Source organism: Chlamydotis macqueenii, chromosome 15 (assembly GCF_036417535.1).
Source record: "Chlamydotis macqueenii isolate bChlMac1 chromosome 15, bChlMac1.mat, whole genome shotgun sequence".
Taxonomy (NCBI): Eukaryota; Metazoa; Chordata; class Aves; order Otidiformes; family Otididae; genus Chlamydotis; species Chlamydotis macqueenii.
The window spans coordinates 13,075,774-13,095,580 of record NC_141570.1 but is presented as its reverse complement, the minus strand read 5'-3'; the positions used below and the strand labels follow the sequence as shown (position 1 = coordinate 13,095,580).

General features: G+C 63.9%; 1 protein-coding gene across 12 annotated transcripts in view; it reads left to right on the top strand.

Annotated features, from left to right (window-relative positions):
* CAPN15 (calpain 15) overlaps positions 1 to 12,578 on the top strand; it is a 55,527-nt gene extending 42,949 nt beyond the window's left edge. For 11 of the 12 annotated variants that reach the window (XM_086759459.1, XM_086759458.1, XM_086759463.1 and 8 more), the window contains 10 exons: positions 3,382 to 3,590; positions 3,828 to 4,011; positions 7,083 to 7,306; positions 8,094 to 8,219; positions 8,743 to 8,895; positions 9,025 to 9,186; positions 9,497 to 9,726; positions 9,913 to 10,073; positions 10,349 to 10,527; positions 10,710 to 12,578. In XM_086759459.1, the coding sequence (XP_086615585.1) occupies positions 3,382 to 3,590; positions 3,828 to 4,011; positions 7,083 to 7,306; positions 8,094 to 8,219; positions 8,743 to 8,895; positions 9,025 to 9,186; positions 9,497 to 9,726; positions 9,913 to 10,073; positions 10,349 to 10,527; positions 10,710 to 10,887 (1,806 nt within the window). In that variant the 3' untranslated portion in view covers positions 10,888 to 12,578. Of the gene's footprint in view, positions 1 to 3,381; positions 3,591 to 3,827; positions 4,012 to 7,082; positions 7,307 to 8,093; positions 8,220 to 8,742; positions 8,896 to 9,024; positions 9,187 to 9,496; positions 9,727 to 9,912; positions 10,074 to 10,348; positions 10,535 to 10,709 lie in introns of all 12 variants that reach the window. The other variant, XM_086759462.1, reaches the window with a different exon arrangement.
* The last annotated feature ends 7,229 nt before the right edge of the window (positions 12,579 to 19,807 follow it).

Genomic DNA, 19,807 nt, shown 5'->3' with positions numbered 1-19,807 from the left:
TTGCTGAACTCGTCTTGATTTCACTTGGAGGGGACCCCTTTCTGCCTCCCCCGTGGGTCTAGGGCGTCGCTTGGCGCGGGCAAGCTGCCTTGCGTGTCTTGGGTCTCAGAGATCTTCACCTGCAGCAGCTGCGTGCTGGTTGTTAACACCGAAATGTAATGTTTTAAATTGGGGCAAGATAACCTCTGGAGCGAAGGCAGCCCGTCCAGTTCACTGCTGGTGCAAGGGCGAGGCAGTCTGAGTGTTAACTCTGAAACCTAGTGATACCTTACAGCGGTGAGGGAGAACATCTGGGGTGAAGGGGACACTGTAAGGTGGTCGGTATGGCTCCTTCGCTGTCCGAGGGTGGAGAAGGCTGGGAAGAGCGTGCCCAGGTTTGTGGGGGCACTGCTGTTGTTGGGCAGCAGCTGCGACGGGTGGGTGCGGGAAATCCGGGGCAGCAGCAGGCAGAGGCGCGGAGCACCGGCAGGGCTGCGGGCGGAGGAGCTGCCTCCACTGCCAGCATCCGCAGGCCTTCAGGAGCTGGGAGCTGGGCCCTGGCGTTCCTGGGTTTGGTGTTTGTGGATGCACAGCTGCAAACGCCCCGTCCCTGTTTGGGGAAGGGCAGCTGAGCTTTAGCTGCGCCCCGGCTCTGGGTGAGGGTCTCGGGAGCACGTGCTCACCCTCCCCTCTCGCTGTGCGTTGTCTGACTCGATCTGTCGAGTTCGCTCTCAAACAGCCCTGTGATGGCCACATTTTTTAGGATGCCTCTGTGAATGCTGCCCTTTCTCTGCCCTCCTTCTGAGGGAAGCCTCCAGCTCCTGCGGAGCAGATGGGGAGGGAGTTGCAGTCCCGTTTTGACGTTCGGACAAGGCTTGTTCTGCCGCAGCCGAGGAGCATGTCCGTGCCTGTGCCTCCGCTGCACGGACTGGGGACGCAGAGGTGTTTGACTGGGAAGGGAAGCTGTTGAGGATGATCCTGGTTTGGGGCTGTGGGTTTTTCAGTTGCTGCGTGTCCATCCTCACAAACCTGGGTGTCTTTATAGCAGAGAGACCCCGATTCTGCTTATCCCGCGCTTCTAAGCGAGCGAGTAGCCTCTGTGGAGGCAGGGAACATCCGTTACATCAGTGGAGTCAGGCCTGGAGGGTGAATTAGAAGAGTTGGCCACGGTGAATTAGGAGCCTGCCGCTGCCGAGGAGGGGAGGCTGCCTTGCCCCTTCCAGCACAACTCTCGGTCGGAGCTGCGGCCGAGCCCGTTCAGCTCGCTAACAGTGTTAGATGAGTGTGGCCACCTCCTGGAGATCCCTCTGAAACTAAATCGCTGCTGTGTTCCAGCACTGTTCGTGGAGGGCTCTGCAGGTCTGGGGGAGGACTGGTGGTGATGGTGGGCCGGTGCCGCTCTCGCAGCGTGCTCGCTCTGCCCTCTGTGTGCCTGCAGCCTCCCCCAGCACTCCTCTCTGGGCTGGCAGGCGAGGCAGCCTCCAAGCTCCCTGCTGTCCTTCCTTCCGGGGGCGTCAGGCTGGCCAAGCTCTCCTCTGCCTCTTGTCCCCGTGCCCCGGGTCGCGTGGAGCGGCCCGCCTCGCTGCGCTGCTCCCCGCGGGGATTCGGCTGGGGCTCCTGTCACTCCTCCTCGGCTGTTCCAGGGGGGCCTTTTCCAGCCCTTCTTGGTGCAGACCCCCACTTTTAGCTTGACCCTTCCATCTTGGGAGGAGAGCAGAGCTGTCCTCTTCCTCCAGCTGCCTCTGCGTGAGGGATTTGCTTCCCTGCCTTGTGCTGTCCCCTCTCTGGCTTTTCCCTCTGTCTCGCACTTCCAATTAACGGCATGAAGGGAAGAACGGGAAGAGTGAAGGAGGTCCAGTGTCCAGGTCGATCACCGTGCGGGAGAAATAAGCAGGGCTGCTCGTCCAGCACTATCTGTGAGCAAGCTCGCCGCTGCCTGGGTGTGAGAGGAGTTACCTGCTCCTCTCCCCTCTGCTCTGATGCTGCCCTGCAGCTCTCGTGCCTGCCTTTCCCTCCATCTCAGGGATGTTGGCAGTGACGACTTCTCCTAAAGCGTTTGGAAAAAGGCAAAGGGAGACATCGTGGTAGAAAGGGAATTGGCTTGTTAGACAGGCTGCTGAGGAGCTGCGCTGCCACGGCTCTCGCATCGCCTCCGTCGTCACGCCGGTGAGGTCCGCGGGCTCATGGCCAGGCTCCTGCAGTCCTGCTGCGCACTGTCCTGGCCGTGGTGCCACCCTGGCCGTGACACCAGCGAGGCTGAAGGCTTCTTCACCTCTGCTGCTTGGAAAAGCACCGCGGTGACTCCGCAGAGGGCAGAAGGCTTGTGACGCCCGCGGGCTGCGACTGCAGGAGTGCTGTCTCGCTCTGTGCCGGCGCGGCCCTGTGCAGCGGGCGCCTGAGGAGCACCCCCTCTCCCCTTGAGGAAGCCAGCAAGCCCTGGGACGCGTCCCTTTCGGCCCACATTGGAATTGGAACAGTGACATCTATTAGCTGAAAACACCCCTCTGCAAAGAGAAGCTGGGAGTGCTAATTGAGGCGCCATGTAGGATTGCAACAAAAGAGGAGGACAATGACCAGCTTGGTGTGCAGGAAAGCTAATTGAAATCCGAGCTGGCTGGTGCTGAAAGAATTTAATTTCCTGTAATTAACAACACCGAAGAAATCCCCGTTCTTATTTGACCCTGTGTTAAACTCTCTGAAAAACACTGTCCTTCTCCGCGTGGCGAAGTTCTGCGCTCCCGCCCTGCCCCTGTGGTTAGTGCCTGCGGGGTGATCCGCCCTGCGGTCCAGCCGTTTTTTATTTAGCGTGCAGCAGCTGCTGCAGGTGGGCTGGGACGCGGGATGCCCTCCCGTGGGAATTGCTTGTGTCTTTGTGGTTGGGCTGAATCCAGTTGCGGAGCTGCTGAGCCCGGCGTGTCCTCTCTGGAGCGGGGGCAGCTCGGCCCGTAGCGCGGGGCTGGGGTTCAGGAGGGTTTGGTGGCCAGGTGGCTCCTCGCAGGCCGTGCCGCTCGGAGAGGCAGTCAAGGCCCCCGCGGTCCAGCTTTTAGCACCGGCACAGAGCGCGAGAGGGTCTCTGCCCGGGGAGGTGCCTGTGAAACAGAAAACGGCAAATTTGAGTCGCAGGGCTTGGGGCCAGAGGGGCGAGCCGGCTCGTGGCAGGGCCGAATGCCGGGCTTGACGCACAAAATGCGTCCGTGCCGCGGCTGGCAGCTACCCGGCCCCAGACCTCCCCGCACGGCGTCGGAAGGGGCTGCCGGGCCAGGCGGGAGGGCTGGTGGGTCCCCTGTCACCCTTGGGGGTGTGGCGGGGGGCTTTCCAGGCCTGCGCTGTCCCAGGAGGCTCCGGGGAGCTGTGTGCGGCACAGCTGCGCTCTGATGCTCTCCTTGCCTTTTGCTCTCGCAGAACAAAGTCAATTTTGTAGATGACAGTTTCCACCCGGGGCCTAAGTCCGTGGGATTCCCGGAGGGCGACAGCGTGCAGCAGAGGGTGAAACAGTGGCTGCGACCCCACGAGATCAACTGTAGCATCTTCAAGGACCGATCGGTGAAGTGGTCGGTGTTTCGGACCCCCAGGCCCTCGGACATCCTGCAGGGACTGCTGGGAAACTGCTGGTAAGGGAGAGCGAGCCGGCCTGACGCCTTCCTGCCCATTCCTGCTTCATCCAGCCCCAGATCCGACCCCCCAGCTCTGCTCCAACCCGTTTATGCTCCCAGGCCTGTACCCCATCCTCTGCCTCGCCCCTTCCCGAGCGGCTCCGCACCGCCGTCCCGTGCGCTGCGCGGCCGGGCAGCTGCCTGCTGCCTGCCCGTGCCCGGCTGAGCCCGTCCCGCGTCCCGTCCCGCCGGCAGGTTCCTGAGCGCCTTGGCCGTGCTGGCCGAGCGGCCGGAGCTGGTGGAGAGGGTGATGATCACCAGGACGCTGTGCCCTGAGGGCGCCTACCAGGTACGGCTGTGCAAGGACGGCACCTGGACCACGGTGCTGGTGGACGACATGCTGCCCTGCGACGAGTGCGGATACCTCCTCTTCTCACAGGTCAGCGGCCCTGGGGGGAAAGGGGGTGCTGGGAGGGGGTGGGCAGTGCTGCAGGGGCAGGGCTCATCCCGGCTCTCCCAGGAGAGGCAGTGGGAAGAGGTTTGCCGAGGCCCCTCTCTGTGCTGCGTGGGGCGTTTGCAGGTCAGGAAGCTGCTTTTTGCTGCACCTTGAGGGCAGCTGAACTCTTTGAGGCCGTAACATAGAATCACAGAGGGTTTGGGTGGGAAGGGAGTGTTAAAGCCCACCCAGCCCAACCCCCTGCCAGGAGCAGGGACATCTCCAACCAGATCAGGTTGCTCAGAGCCCCGGCCAACCTGGCCTGGAATGTTTCCAGGGATGGGGCATCCACCGCCTCTCTGGGCAACCTGGGACAGTGCTCCACCGCCCTTAGCATAAAAAATATCTTCCTTATGTCCAGTCTGAATCTACCTCCCTCTGTTTTAAAACCCTGACCCCTCGTCCTGTCCCACCTGGCCCTGCTGAGGAGTCTCTCCCCACCTTTCCCACCAGCCCCCTTTGGGCACTGGGAGCCGCTCTCAGGTCTCCCCGGAGCCTCCTCTTCTCCAGGCTGAACAGCCCCAGCTCTCTCATAGATCTGTTTAGGTCCCTTCTGGCGTTTGCCAGGCTGCGATGGAGAAGTTTTCTTCGCGGTTGCTTCTCCCTCACTCCTCCCTGCACCGGAGCCGCTTTGCCATAAGGATGGGAAAGCCATCCTTATTCTTTGCAGAGAAGGGAAAAGATTTTAACCCGTGTGTTTTACGCTGCAAGCGGCTGACGGAAAGCTGCCTCTTTCCTCTGCGGGGAGGTCTGGCAGCTCGGCTCTGCCAGGGAGGGACCGTGGAGAGGGGGACAAATCGGTTTCGAGCCAGTGCCCGCTTGCTCCGAGCACACTGCCGTGGCATCTGCCAGGATTAACGAAGCTCCCGCAGCCGCTCCGCGACGTCACTGCGCGTTCTGCCCTGTCCCGCCTGCCAGGCCCAGGGGCGCTTGCTGGGATCGCGTCCATGAAGGAGACTGCGAAAGTCTTTATTGAAACTCGGGCGGCAAAATCCGCAAAATCCTGAAAATGCCGCTTTTTCGGCAGAACGGATCTCCCTGGGGACACTGGGGCAAGTGATTGCCGGTGCTGGTGGATGCTGGTCCTGTTGGGGAAACTCTGGAGAGGGGAAGGAGGAGTCTGTGTCTGCATTTTGCGAGAAAGGATCCAGTCAGACGCGTTATTTTCAGTGAAGATTTGCCTGTCTTGTTGGTTTTTTTCTTTTCCATCCATCTTTCCTCTCTCAAAATGTCAAGTCTGGTTTATTTTTTTTTTTTTTAAGACTGAAGGTTTTTGCATGGGCTGGGCTTGCCTTGCCTTGGTTCCGGGGGAATTTCAGTTGTGGCGAGGTTTTCCTGCCGAGCGTTTAGGTGTCTGAGCTGAATGTGGGGGCTAAAAATGGAAAAATGGAGAGTTTTAGAAATAAAGGAAAATGAAGCTCTTATCAGAGCTCCCTGGCTGTGGCTCAGGCAGAAATAAGCAGCGTGGATTTTGTTGAGTGAGTGACTCAAAAACCAGTGAAAAACATTTGTAAGCTTTCTTTATCCCTCGGGAAAAAACCCTCGCTGCTCTCCTCTCCCAGCTCTCGGCTGCCACCTGTGAGTCACACACGGTCACTGTGTCCCCTGCACCGGGCACCGGGCACTGAGCCCGCTTTGCTGGGGATGCAGAGGCCAGCGAATGTCTCCAGCCTTCCGTCCTCGGACACGGCTGCTGCAGCCCTGAGGAGAAGGGCTTGGGGGTGCTGGTGGGCGAGAAGCTCAATGTGAGCCGGCAACGTGCGCTCACAGCCCAGAAACCAACGGCACCCTGGGCTGCATCCCCAGCAGCGTGGGCAGCAGGGCGAGGGAGGGGATTCTGCCCCTCTGCTCCGCTCTGGGGAGACCCCCCTGCAGCGCTGCGTCCAGCTCTGGAGCCCCCAGCATCAGAAGGACGTGGAGCGGTTGGAGAGGGTCCAGAGGAGGCCACGCAGATGATGGGAGGGCTGGAGCAGCTCTGCTGTGAGGCCAGGCTGAGAGAGCTGGGGCTGTTCAGCCTGGAGAAGAGGAGGCTCCGGGGAGACCTGAGAGCGGCTCCCAGTGCCTAAAGGGGGCTGGTGGGAAAGGTGGGGAGAGACTCTTCAGCAGGGCCTGCTGTGACAGGACGAGGGGTCAGGGTTTAAACTGAAAGAGAGGAGATTTACATTAGGTGTTAGGAAGAAATTATTTTCTGTGAGGGTGGTGGGACACTGGCCCAGGCTGCCCAGCGAGGCGGTGGCTGCCCCATCCCTGGAAACATTCCAGGCCAGGTTGGCCGGGGCTCTGAGCAACCTGATCTGGTTGGAGATGTCCCTGCTCCTGCCAGGGGGTTGGACTGGGTGGCCTTGAAAGGTCCCTTCCCACCCAATCCCTCTGTGATTCTATGAAGAGCAAAGCAACTCTGGGAAGAGTTCCCCACTGCAAAAACTGGCGTCTTCTCCTTACACCTTGCCACTCTCCCTGTGCTGGAGATGGGGACTTTGCCCGTCTGCCTGGGAGTTTTTGGAGCTCATCCTTGAAGCCACGTCTGCTCCGTGGCTGACCTCTAACTGGTCCCACAGCCCTGCGTGCTCTAGGCAGCCGCCTCCGCCAAAGCGTGTTGGTTTTGGTTTGCAATCGTGTGCGAATGAAAGGCAGCTGCTCCAGATATGCCTGAAAATTGTGAAACATTTTAAAATCTCGACGGAAGCAGAAGGAAGGGACTGTTGGGTTACAAGGTGGACACCCACCCCTACCAGCCTGGGCACCCAGGGTGCAGCCGTGTGGGCAGCTGGGCCTCGTGGCCGTGCGCTGCAGGATGTTTTCCCAGGGGGAATCAAACTGTGCAAACAAAACGCTGAGGAGGCAGCGAACGGGGTCACCGGTGGCTTCACGTGAACGAGCTCATGGTGGCTTGGCCTTGCTGCTCCTGCCTCCCCGTCCCCCGTCGCAGCGGGAGCGCTGGCGGGGTGGGCGAGCGGGGCTTCCCCACCCCCTGCCCAGGGCGGCTCGTGATGTGCTTCTCCCTCTTCCCGCAGGCCCAGAGGAAGCAGCTGTGGGTCGCCCTCATCGAGAAGGCGCTGGCCAAGCTGCACGGTTCGTACTTTGCCCTCCAGGCGGGGCGCGCCATCGAAGGCCTGGCTACGCTGACGGGCGCTCCCTGCGAGAGCCTGATGCTGCAGGTCAGCTCCACCAACCCTCGCGAGGAGCCCATTGACACGGACCTCATCTGGGCCAAAATGCTGAGCTCGAAGGAGGCGGGGTAAGAGCGGGCAGGAGGGCGCCGTGGCGGGAGCGTGGGTGCTCGGAGAGGGGTGAGGGGGGCCGCTCTTCTTTGTAGAGACCACCACCCTTGGCGTTCATCTGGAGCGCTGGCAGAGCTCCCCCTCTGAGCTCTAGGAAGTTATTTCTCCTTGATTTAATTTTAATAGGAAATTTAAATCCTGCTGAACCCTGAATCCCATGCACGTTCACTGTCTTGCGGGAGGTTTGAAGTGGCTGGCGTGGAGCCCGCTTGCTTTGCGTTGAGTGTTTCTGTAGCGTGAAGTGCTTGACCCTGCAGGCATCTTGCACCCGTGCGTCGCACCTTTGCTGCCCGTACCTGGGCGTGACTGTAGGCGGTCTAGAGGAGACCAAGCAAAAGCCGAGTCCTCTTGGTCATGGCTGCGGCAGGAGGGCAGTTCCTGGGCTCCGCTCGGTGGAAATGGGAGTGATTTTTGTTGGGATGGCTGAAGGCAGGGTTGCTGCTGCCAGCCTGCGGTACGGGGCCACGTGGGAGGCTGACAGGTCCCAGCACGTGGTGTCCTTCCAAGGACAGACCCCCTGCCCCAAAAGCTCTGCTGTGCGTGGACAGAGCTTTCAGCCCTGCTTAGAGAAGTTCACCGTGGGGCCCGGGCTGCAGCGTGCGCATGGGTGGTGGAGGTTTATGGTGTGGTAATATCCAGGAGCCTCCTGGGGGGGAAATCCGTGCTGTGCCTCGAGCGGTGGGGACGAGCTTCCCCTGTGCCAGGCCTGGCAGGACGCCAAGGGTTTTGCTGTCCCCCGTGCAGGTTCCTCATGGGTGCGTCCTGTGGTGGAGGCAACATGAAGGTGGACGACGTGGCCTACGAGAGTATGGGTCTGCGGCCGCGGCACGCCTACTCCATCCTAGACGTGCGGGATGTCCAAGGCTTCCGGTGAGTTCAGGGTGGTCCAGCCGATGTTCCTGTCTCTGTCTCCCGGTCCTCTCGCAAGATGCAGAGGGTTGAGCTGAGCTCTTCCAACTCAATGAGGCAGTCAAGGCATCCTTCTCACCTTTGGAGGGTGGGGGGATGGAAAGGGGGGCAGCACCCGGCAGCCTGGGCACCGTACGAAGCCCCGTTTTCATCCACCCCCCTCCTGGGCTTGTGCAGCTGCGGGCACGTGCTCGGCAGCCCCTTCCCAGCTGAGCCCCTTCCCCGCAGCACCCACGGGCAGGGGAGGAGCAGAGGGAGCTGCAGCAGGTCCAGAGCTGCAGGACGTGGGTATCAGGGGCCACAGCGGCCTTGGCAAATCCAGTGTGGGATGCTGGGGGGGCTCTGAAAGGCAGGGCGGGAGTGGCGTGGTGCCCTCTGCGGTGGGCAGGCTGGGCATGCAGAGCCAGGAGAGCACCTCAGAGGTGACCTTCCTTGCACTCTCCTCCTTTCTGCGCCTCTGACTCCCATTTTCCCCTTCCCGTAGGTTACTGCGGCTCCGAAACCCCTGGGGCCGCTTCTCCTGGAACGGCAGCTGGTCCGACGAGTGGCCGCACTGGCCGGCTCCCTTGCGGCACGACCTGATGCCCCACGGCAGCAGCGAGGGCGTCTTCTGGATGGAGTACAGCGATTTCATCAAGTACGGTAGTGCCTGGGAGGCAGGTGGCCAGGAGGGGACAGAAAATGGGACACGGGGGGCAAGAGGGGGCTGGGGCCTGGGGGCAGAGCACAAAGGACCCCGCCAGGGCTGATTCCAGCGTCCCCACAGGTATTTTGACTCCGTGGACATCTGCAAGCTCCATTCGGACTGGCACGAGGTGCGCGTGCAGGGCATGTTTCCCAACAAGGCCAACGGGCCGGTGACGGTGACGTCGCTGACGGTGTTGGAGCGTGCCGCCCTGGAGTTTGCCCTCTTCCAGGAGGGCAGCAGGTGAGCTGGGCAGCGCGTGGGCCGCAGGCAGTGACCCGGGCCCAGGAGAAATACCAAACGCTTCGCCCCACGCCATCCCACGGGGTGGCAGAGCTCAAGGATGGGCTGCCATCACCGTTTCTCCAGTTCTCAGGGGCTGCTCGTGCATTAGCCAAAACCCAAGCCCTGAACACGTGCTGGTTCCTGGGGCTGGGTGCTTGGGGTGGCGGGAGGACACTTCCTCTGGATCCACCGTCCCATCCGTGGCCTCCTTACGCTCTGGGGGCGGCGCTCGGGTGACGCTGCGATCCTTCTCCCTCTCCCGGTGCAGACGATCCGACACGGTGGACAGCCACTTGCTGGATCTGTGCATCATGGTTTTCCGGGCCACCTTCACCAGCGGGAACAAGCTGAGCCTGGGTCGGCTGATGGCTCACAGCAAACGCGCCGTCAAGAAGTTCGTCAACTGCGACGTCATGCTGGAGCCGGGCGAGTACGCCGTCGTGTGCTGTGCCTTCAACCACTGGAGCGCTGCCCTGGCAGGCCCCGCTGCCGCGCAGGGTAAGGGGCTGCGCTGCCTCCCCGCGGAGACCCCAGGGGAGGCAAAGGTGGCAAAGCCCTTGATTGTCACCATGGAGGCCTTGCTGGGGGTGGAGGTTGCCTGCACGTGCAGCACGCTGCTCCCAGGGATTGTGGCCTTGGTGACAGTCTCACCGATCCCCCCCCTTCCTCCATGTGTCTCTGCAGCATCCAGTCCCACCAGCAGCCGACCGGCCACCGATTATTCCAGCTACATCCTGGCCATCTACAGCTCCCGCCTGGTGATGGTGGAGCAGGTGGAGGCGCAGCCCACCACCTTGGCCGACGCCATCATCCTGCTGACCGAGAACAAGGGCGAGCGCCACGAGGTGGGTGCGGGTGGCGTGGGGCGGGGGCTGGCCTCCCCGTGGCTGCGGTCGGGAAGGGGGTGACGCTGCCAGCAGGAGCCTGGGCCCTGCCTCTGCCGTGTCCTCGGTCTGGCAGGAGTGGGGCAGGGCCGTGCCAGCTCCATCTGCTGCCTGGTCCCCCCAAAACCCGCCCCAGCAGATTGGCTGGAGGTGGGGGATGCTGTTCCGGGAGCTGAGAGTCGGAGGCAGGGGTGTTCCCGGAGGCTTCCCAGCCCTGACCACGCCATTTGCCGCAGGGCCGGGAAGGGATGACCTGCTACTACCTGACGCACGGCTGGGCAGGGCTCATTGTGGTGGTGGAGAACCGGCACCCCAAGTCCTACCTGCACGTCCAGTGCGACTGCACCGACAGCTTCAACGTCGTCTCCACGCGCGGCAGCCTCAAGACGCAGGACAGCGTCCCGCCCCTGCACAGGTCCGGGGTAGGCAAGGGTGGGTCGGCGGGGGGCCGCAGGAGCCTCAGCGCGAGGCAGAGCCTGGGGCGGTCGGGATGGGCAGGAGGTGGGCGTTGGGGCGATGGGGCAGGGGTTGGGGCGGCTGGGCAGGGGCAGCGGCCCGGTGCTGAGCCCGGCGCCGAGCCCGTCGCTCTCTTTGCAGGCAGGTGCTGGTGATCCTGTCCCAGCTGGAGGGGAACGCCGGCTTCTCCATCACGCACCGCCTGGCGCACCGCAAAGCCACCCAGGCCTTCCTCAATGACTGGATGTCGACGAAGGGCACCCACAACCCGCTGCTCACGCCGGAGGTCGCCGGGCTGCATGGCCCCCGGCCCCTATGACGAAGCGCCTGCCCCCTCCCCGCTCCGCTGCCCCGTTATTTTCACCGAGCCTCTGGCCTGGGGTCGCCCCCCAAGCTGTCAGCGCTGAGCCGTGGGGCAGAGCCGGAGCGTGGTACCCAGCACTTTGCCCCCCACCCCGGCGCCGCCGGCCCCCCGCACACTTTATGAGGAGCGGCTGGGGGCATGGGGCCCCGTCTCAGGATCCCGCCTGCCCCGTGCCCGGCCTGGACCCCGTGCCCTCGGCCTGCCCCGGGCACACGGCGGGAGGTGGGGAGGGGGCTGGAGGTTGCTGTCAAGCCCCTTCCCAGGCACCACGCTCAGGACTCTGCCCCTTCCCGCGGTGCCAGGGCCCTGGCACTGCAAAAAAAATGAATATACCTCTGATGTCTGTCCGTCTGTGTGACCCTCCGTCTGTCCCCGGGCCCTTCCCAATGTCCTGTTCCCCCCGTCGTCCGCTGCCAGGACCAGCGTGGCACCGAGGTGCGGTAGCCGGGCCGTGCCGCGGTCACTCTGCCGTGGTGCCGCCCGCACTCGCTGCTCGTGGCAGGGGTCCGCTCCGGTGCCTGGACCCTCGCCTCCGCCTCGCCTGTCCTGGGTGCCGGGGCTGTCTCCGCTCTGTGCTGGGACCGGGGAGCGGAGGGTGCTGGGCTGGTTTAGGAAGCTGCCGCTTCGGGGTTTTCACTGCGCCCTGGGGAGAAGTGCAGAGCGGGGCGCGGGGCCACGGGGCGATGCCTGGGGGGTTGCTGCGGCAGCAGAGACCCCCCTCAACTCGTCTCACAAGTGTTACTATGCAAAGGCGGCCGCTGGAAGCAGTGCCTGGAGAGAAGCCATGTGTCCCAAGCTGGGCTCAGCCCCCCCGGGCACTGGGGAGGCGAGGGGAGACGGGCAGCGGGTACAGACCCCAGGTTTGGGGAGCAGCCCCCCGTGGCTTTACCATGTGCTAGGGAGAGGGGGGAGTGATTTTTGGGAGGGGGGGAGCAGAGTCCCATCCTTCAGAGGCGAAGTCCCTGGCAGGCGGTGAGCACAAGACGAAGGCAGGCGCCCCGGGGGGCTGCTGGCCCCGGTGGGTGCTCCGCGGCGGGGCTGACCCCCACGGTTCCAGGGCATGGCGGCTCCGGCTTGGCGTGGGCGTGCGTGTGCGTGTACACGTGTGTGTGCGTGTGTTTTGGGGGTCCCCCCCTGTTACCCTCTCCGGGCTGTGCGGACCCGCAGCTCGTGGGGGTCCCGTGGCCTGGGGGGGCGGTGGGTGATGCTGGGCCCTGTTCCGGAGGGGAGCAGCCTGCACCCCAAACCCTGCGCCGGCAGCCGCGTGGAGCAGGGGGCTGTGGGGGTGCCCAGCGCGTTCCCCCCATCCTGCTGCGTCCCCTCGGGGAGCGGGGGGCTGCCCTGGCCCCCTCTGCCCCCCCGGCCGCGGCTGCTGAGCCAGGCTCTGTGTATCTCTGTTTGTTGATCTGTTTTCTCTCTTCCCTGCTCCTTCCTCCCCGAGATGATTTGTCCTTCCCTTTTTCCCTCTCTGTCTTTCTGAGCTGTGAATATTTTTAACCCTGTAAATACTGTCCAGCTCTTCAGAAACATAGGATATTTTATCACTTGTAAATGGGATCAGGACTCCCTGTACCATACGAATTCTCCGTGGGTGGGTTTCAAACTCAGGTTCTGACGGACCAAATAAAGTTTTGTTTTTTACGGAAGCTGCCTGGTTTGCCTGCGCTGGCTGCGGCGCCGCGAGGGACGGCGGGGATGGGGCTGCGGGATTGTGGGGTCTGGACACAAAAAAATCGCAGAAGGGTTGGGGTGGGAAGGGACCTTTGAAGCCACCCAGTCCCCAGTCCAACCCCAGAAAGGGGTGAAAATCGAGCGAAACCCAGAATCTCCCGTAAAGCTCCCAGCAGCGCTGTGCCGCGGCCGGGAGAGGGCAGCCGCTGCCGCCGGGAAAGGGTCCGGTTCCCCGGGAGCAGCCGGCGGCAGCGGGGGGCTCCGCAGGGCACCCGGAGGGCGCCTCCTGCCTCAGTTTCCCCCGCCGCATCACGACGGGCTCCGGGCCGGCCCAGGGGTGCGAGGGTGCCGGGGTCGTGTCCCGCTGCATCGCCGACGCCGTGCCCGGGCTGGGGATGAAGGAGCTGCTTCTCCATCCTCGCCACCGCCCAGGGCAGCACCCATCCTCCCTCTCGCCTCCCCAGTTTGGGCCGGGGGCGAGGCAGGCTGGCACTGGGGAGAGCTTTCCGGCTGAGCGGAGGCAGCCGGCTGCGCGCCAGCCCGCTCTCGCCCGGGGTGGGCACCTTGGGACCAGTGGGGAGAGACAGAAGGAGAGGATTTCGGTCTTTTCTTACAGCAACTTGTAATAGATTTTTTTTTTTTTTTTTTTTCCGGGCGAAACATCTTTGCATTCAGGAGGCCCTGTCACAAGCCATCAGCCTCAGCCGGGGAGAAACAGATGGAGAGTTAATTTTGGCGGGGAGGGCAATGCCGCACTCCCCTCAGTCTGTTCGGGGAGCGGAGCCACGTTGGCAGGGTTTAACCCTCGCGGCCGCGCAGCCCCCCGCCCTCGCCTCCGCGGGTTGTCGCCCTCGTGGGGACCCCGTCACCACCACGGGGCTGCCCCCCACCCATCCTGCACTGCTCAGTGCCAAGGACGCTCGGACACCTCAGCCTGGTGGTGGCCCCCGCGATGGTGGCCGGGTGGCCAGCCCAGGTGGGCAACTGCATCCAGCCTTCCCCACGGGCCGTGGGTCTCCGGAGCCGCATCCCGGCGAGCCCCGCGCCAGCCAACGCGCAGAGGGCAAATCCTGCCATGCCGGGAGCTCAGCAAGGCAGCGCCGGCTGCGGGCGGGGACACTTGGGCACCGGGTGCCCGGCATCTCCCAGGAGCGGGCGCGGGGATGGCGGGGGATGGCGGGGGATGCGGGGGATGGCGGGGGACGGTAGCGACATTCGGGACCACGGCACACAGCGGGGAGCCCTCGGGACATCCCCAGGGTCACCGACTGGGCTGAGGGCGGTGGCGTGGCCGTGGAAGGGATGGAGGTGAACCCAAACTGTGGTTGTGCCTGAGTCACAAGGGCTGAGCCGGCTTTGTAATCACCTGTAATCGTGTGTCAGAAAATACAACCGTCTTGGACGGATCAATCCGCGTCGGAGCAGCGCGTCGCTTCATCAGTGAAATTGTCGTCCCTTGACTCGGTCGTGCCCTAAGCCTGAGGGAGATGGGGACAGGCCATGAGGGCGGTGGGATGGACAGACGGACGGATGGACGGCAGGAGAGGGCGGAAGAGAGGAACCAAAGGGCAGCGAGGCCAGGACCTGTGTGACAGCGACGGCAGGACGCAGGCTGGGGCCGTCCTGCCCCACCCTGCTGCTGCTGTGAGACCCCAATCGAGGGGCTGTGGCTACGAAAAGCCAAGCGACAGCGCAAGTCACGCTGGGGACGCCAAGTTTCCCTCGGCGGGGCAGGCTGCCGCGAGGACGTGAGCCCACCACGCTGCCCGGAGCGCTGCTCCCCACCCTGCGTGGCCACGAGGATGCGCGGGCAGGCGAAGGCGTTTGACGCCGTCACCGCCCCTCGACCCGCCGAGCCCGGTGGGCGTCCCTCCCAGGGCCGGAGGTGGACACGTGGGTCCTCACCGCGGTGTCGAGGTGGGCGCTGGCCGCCCGTCAGGCCCTGGCACCGCCATCGCCGCGGCCCTGTGGCCATGCCGGGCCTGCGCCGGGGAGCAGGCACGGCGGGGAGCGAGGGCTCCAGCGCTCTCCGTGATTCACTCTGACTATAATGGGAGCTGCTGGTGAATATTTTATGGCTCCCACAGGGCAGATAGAACATATTGTGCATTTTACGCCACAAATCTCCGCCTAGAGACAGAGGAAGCTTAAAAAAAAATTAAAAAAAAAAGAGCAGCACCAGTGCTGCAGTGCCGGAGCAAGTGTTGCAAGGGCTCGGCTGCCCACCCGTGCCACCTCCCCGGGCTGCCCCGAGCCCAGCACCCTCCCGGGCCAGGCGGAAGGTTCGGCGGCGGCGGGAACGGGCCACAGCCAACGTGCTCTGCGGTGTCTGCGGCCGCTTGGCCGGCCGCCCCGGGCCAGGCCTGCCTGCTCTGCGGCTCTGCGGCACGGGAAAAGTGCTTTGCCCGGGGCTGAGAGCTGCAGGAGGGGGGCCCTGCCTGCGCCGCCGCCGCCTGCGCCCGGCTCTGCCGTCCCCCTTCGTCAATAATGCAGTCCTTGCCCCGGCTCGCCCGCCGGCATCGCCCGCCATAATGGATGGGGGATGCGCGCAAAACCGCTGCCCAACCTGCAGGCACCAGGGTGGGGTTTGGGTGGGTGCAGGGAGGGTGGGCTGCCCGCAGGGTCACCCCACGCCAACCCCGGCACCCCCAGAGGGAGCGGGGTGCTGCTGGGGTCTGGGGGTCCCACTCACCAAGAACACGAGGCCCAGGTGAGAGCCAGGGGAGGCAGCTGGGAGCCTGGCAGCGAGGAGGAGGAGGAGGAAGTAAGCATGGGAACCACTGGGCCAGGGCCAGCCCATGGGTGCTGAGCAGCCTCTTTGCCCTTTTCTCTGGAGACCCCCGGTTCCCCATACCGGGCAGGGCAAGGATGGTGGGGGGGCAGCTGCCCCTGAGAACGGGGTGGGGGGCTGCTGTGGGTCCTCAGCTGGGGTCACAGCCCCACAGCAGGGCTGTGACAGCATCTCAGGGGGCCGCGCGCTCCCCCGGGTGGGTTTCCCCAGGGAGGAGGCTTGGGGGGGGGGGCGCAGGTGCCCACCCCATCTGGGCCACAAGCAAAGGGAAGGCGGTGGAGAAGACTTTGCAGGATGAGAAGGAAAACCCCAACCCAGGATGGCCGCTCGCCTCCTCCTGCCCGGCTTCTGAGTCCGAAGGCACTGGGCCAGGGGCTGCGCGGGGTCCGGGGCCGGCTGGCACAGCTGGGGCTGCAGCGGCCACGCCGCCCGGCTGTCACGGGCTGGGCTATCGAATCTGAAAGCAATTAAAGCCATCATCAGCGCTCGCTCGGGGCTGGCTCCAGGCTGCAGGGGAGCTGCCACAACAGATCATGTGCTGCATGCTGCTGGCCCGAGGACCCGGCTCAGCCCCGCGCCCCGACACGCACCAGCCCCAGCCGGCACCCACGCGGGGGACGACGGGTGACAGGCCACGGTGAGGGGCCACGCAGCGTCCCCGGCTGGCAGCCGCTCGCTCCGGGCGCATCGGGGATGGGGTCCTGCTGCCCCAGGGCTTGGCCACCAGCTTTGGCCACCACACGCTCTCTCGCGATGAGGTGATGGCAGCGGGACAGGGCGGCTCAGGGGTGTTCCCACGGGTGCTGAGGGGGCTCGGTGGCCTTGGGGCGCAGCGGGGCTGGGTTGGGGGCCACCTGCACCGGTGGCTTTTCCCGGCAGGGTGGCTGGAGCCGGTGGCCCACGGCTCGTCCAATGCGGTGACCGGTGACGATGGGGACAGCCCTGGCACATCATACCCAGGGGCGGGGGGCAAGAAGGGGCAGACCCCAACCCAGGTGGGTGACAGCAGGGTGCTGCAGAGGGTCTGTCCCCAGGGCAAGGAGGGGGCTGTCACCGCGCCCCTTCCACCCCAACAGCCTCTTCCCCACTGACGCAGGGTGCCTCTCCCACTATTTCGGCAAGGCTGAGGTCCCTTGCTTGAGGACCCCCATCCCAGGGCCCGATCCGGCTGCTCCCGGAGTGAAAACCACCCCCGAGCCCCCGCCAGGGCTTGTCAGGGCGGGGGTCCCCCCTCCCTGGGCACCGCACAGTTAAGCAGAAGTTTGCTGGTACGGAAGTTGCACATTGTCTTGAGGCACATTTTCTGTTTTTTCACTTGTGAAATATTTCTGTCAGAACCAGTTAATGTACAAATTAGCAGCGGTGGTCTCTCTTACGTCTTCTGACTCACTAATTTGACAGGGGGTGTTGCGGTGGTGGAGCTCGCTCCTGACAGGCAAACGAGAGGTCAGGGACCTGCAGGGGGAGGAGGCACGGAGCTGCGGCTTCCCGGGGGTCTTCTCCTTCCCAGCCCACCCCACCGCTCCCATCCAGTCAGCTCCGGCTGGAGGAGATGAGCTTGGGTTTGGGTTTTTCCCCTCAAAAAAAAAAAAAAAATATTTAAAATTCCCAATTTTTTTTTCCCCACAAAGGGCTCCTGTGCGAGATAAGGAAATGGGCAGGGGGTCCAGGGGTGGGGGTGATGCCTTTGGGGTCCTGGAAGCAAATCTGAGGTGCAGGGCAGGAGGAAGCCGGCACAAAGTGGGGGACACGGGCATGGAGAGGGCCCCCCACCCTGCAGCGACATCCTTCACCTCCCTCACGTGGCACCCCTGCCACTGCAACCCAACAGCACCCATCATCCCCCTGCCATGAGAGGGAAACCAACGGATGCTCCCGTTTTCTGCAGGCATCAACCCCACCTCGGGGCTGCGCAGCCCCCTTTTGTTTCTCCCTCCACGTAATTTTAATTATTGGGGGGCTGGAGGCAGCGGCTGGGCATCGTGGGAGCGACCGTGCCCCGGAGACGCGGCCCCGGCACTGAGCAACACTCAAGACCATGTCACGCAGTCTGTCTCCGGGGCAGAGGCTGGGGCGACAGATGGGCCTCGCGTCCTGCCCGGGAGGGCAGCAGCTCTGCGGGCCATGGAGGGATGCGTGATAAAAAAAAACTAAAATAAAAGAAAAATTAAAAAAAAAAAAAATCCACCGGCTGCCACTGGTGCCAGGGTCCTCCTCGGGCCGGGATGGGCAGAGACTGCAGCGAGTTGGCCCAGGATGGAGCCGGCCGAACGCGGGCACCTCCTGACGGCGCTTGGGTGGGACGCGGGGCAGAAGCTCGGTGGCTGTGTTCTTCATCGCATTCACTCCTGCATGAAACCTCCCCTCGGCCGCTGGCCTTGCGTCCTGGTGTCAGCACCCACCCCTGCGTACCAGGTCCCTGCAGAATCCACCCTTTTTGGGTTGGACAGGGAACCAGAGCTGGAATCTCACATCAGGGCGGCACCTCGGAGAGTTTCCACTGAGCGGTCCTTGCCTCCCCAGGGATGTGACGCCATTTTCAGACATTCTGTCCTCAAACTAAGCCCCCAGACGCTGGCCTGCTCCCAAAGCAATCGTCACGAAAACCAGTTTCGCATCACAGAGCGGCGTAGCACAGCCTCTTCCAGGAGCCCCTTGGCAGGAGCACCAGGTCTGGACAGGAACCGGTAACTCCAGATTCCCCTTTCTAACTGGAAAATGGAAGTCTGCTTGCCAGGGGTGAACCTGTGCCCAGTTGGCAGAGGCAACGGTGATGCTGGCGAGGATGCCCCACATGCTCCCATCGCCCCACACGTAGCGGCTCACGGCCCTTGGTGATGCGCTGCTGCAGCGCTGGGACCCTGCTTCTCCCCAACACAGCCAACATCACCATGAACCTGCCCAGCTGGCAGATGAACCGGTCTCTGGTTGTGCTGGCGAGGATTCCTCGGGTGGCTGCTGGCTCTGGGTTGACGCGGGGGGAGCAGCCCACCTGTGAGAGGGCCTGGTGCGGCTGGAAAGCAGAGGCAGCTCCAAGCTCGTGGATGCGGCAGGGCTGCCGCAGAGATCTCCCCAAACCCGCCCCTGCGCCGCGGTGGGTGTCAGGCTCCACCCGGGGCTCCTCGGGCGCCCTTTCACCACCCGTCACGCCACCCCGGGCACCCGCTCCCCACCCACCGACCCAGCGGCCGTCCCGTCCCACCGGTGCCGGGGAGCGGGATGGCGGCCGGTCGCACACCGCAGCTTCCCCGGCACGAGGGGCTGCGGGAGCAGCGCACGCCGGCCTCGCCGCTGCCTGGGAGGATGCAGAGGCGGCTGGGGCGAAGCAGCTCAGGCGGCACAAATCGACTGTGACAGCCCCAGAAAGGCTGAGCCCGGGGCTGCGGAAAAATACAAGTTAGTTTCCTTTTCCCTACCATATGCTCCCCTTCAGCTGTGGGCGGCACGGTAATTACTGCCATCCACCACGCTGGTCGGGCTTGTCACACAGGCTGCTCCCTGGCGAGGGCTGAGCGCAGCGGCGGGTCCACGGGCAGAGCCCGCCCCGCAGAGCAGGATGTGGGTTCCCGGCCCCCAGGTTTGGTCCATGCCGGCAGCAGAGGTGGGGAGCCAGCCGCAGAGCCCTCTGCCCCCGGCAGCGTCTCCTGGGGGGACAACGCGTGTCACTTTGCTAAAAGCTTTGGCGTTGGTGCCGCATCTCCACCTGTCATCCCCCAGTAGCGTTGTGAGCCAGAGTGAATGTCTCCGTGCCTCTCAGCGGGATGCTGCCAGGGCAGTCCCGTGCCCGCTCCCACAAGGGTCTCGGGCCAGCTTGGAGCCAATGAGAAGAGCACTGCGAAGCGCCCTGAAGATCAGAGAGGACATGGGCTTTGGGTAGGGGGCAGAGCAGAGCATCTCCAGAGGTCCCTTCCAGCCCCAAACATGCTGTCGCTCCATAAGGACGCGGTTGGTGCAGGCAGGGAGGAGCACCGTGCCCCGGAGAACTCGCGCAAGGCACAGGCCAGGGTGCTGGTGGGCAAGGCTGGGGCAGGCTGGTGGCTACCGGGGTGGGGTAGCTCCATGCCTGGCCAGCCCCGGGACCATAAGGTACATACGTAATAGGATGGACCCTACAGTCCCCTCCAAAACACAGCAGAGACTCTCTGGGCTTCCTGGTGCCCACCAGTGACACCCCCACACCAAGTACCCATGCTGGTGGCTTCCAGGCCCGCGTAGAGCAGACAGCTCGCCTGGTTCTCGTTACCTTCAGAGATGTCACGTCAGGGCAGGGACAGGTTTGCCTCGGTCAGCCCAATGGTTGCCCTCCCTGTGCCAAAGTGGGTCCTCGTGTCCCAGACCGCCTGGCACGAACACAAGCTCCTTCAGCCTGCTTAGCAAGACAATCCCGGTGACCGTGTCACCTCAGCCTCTCTG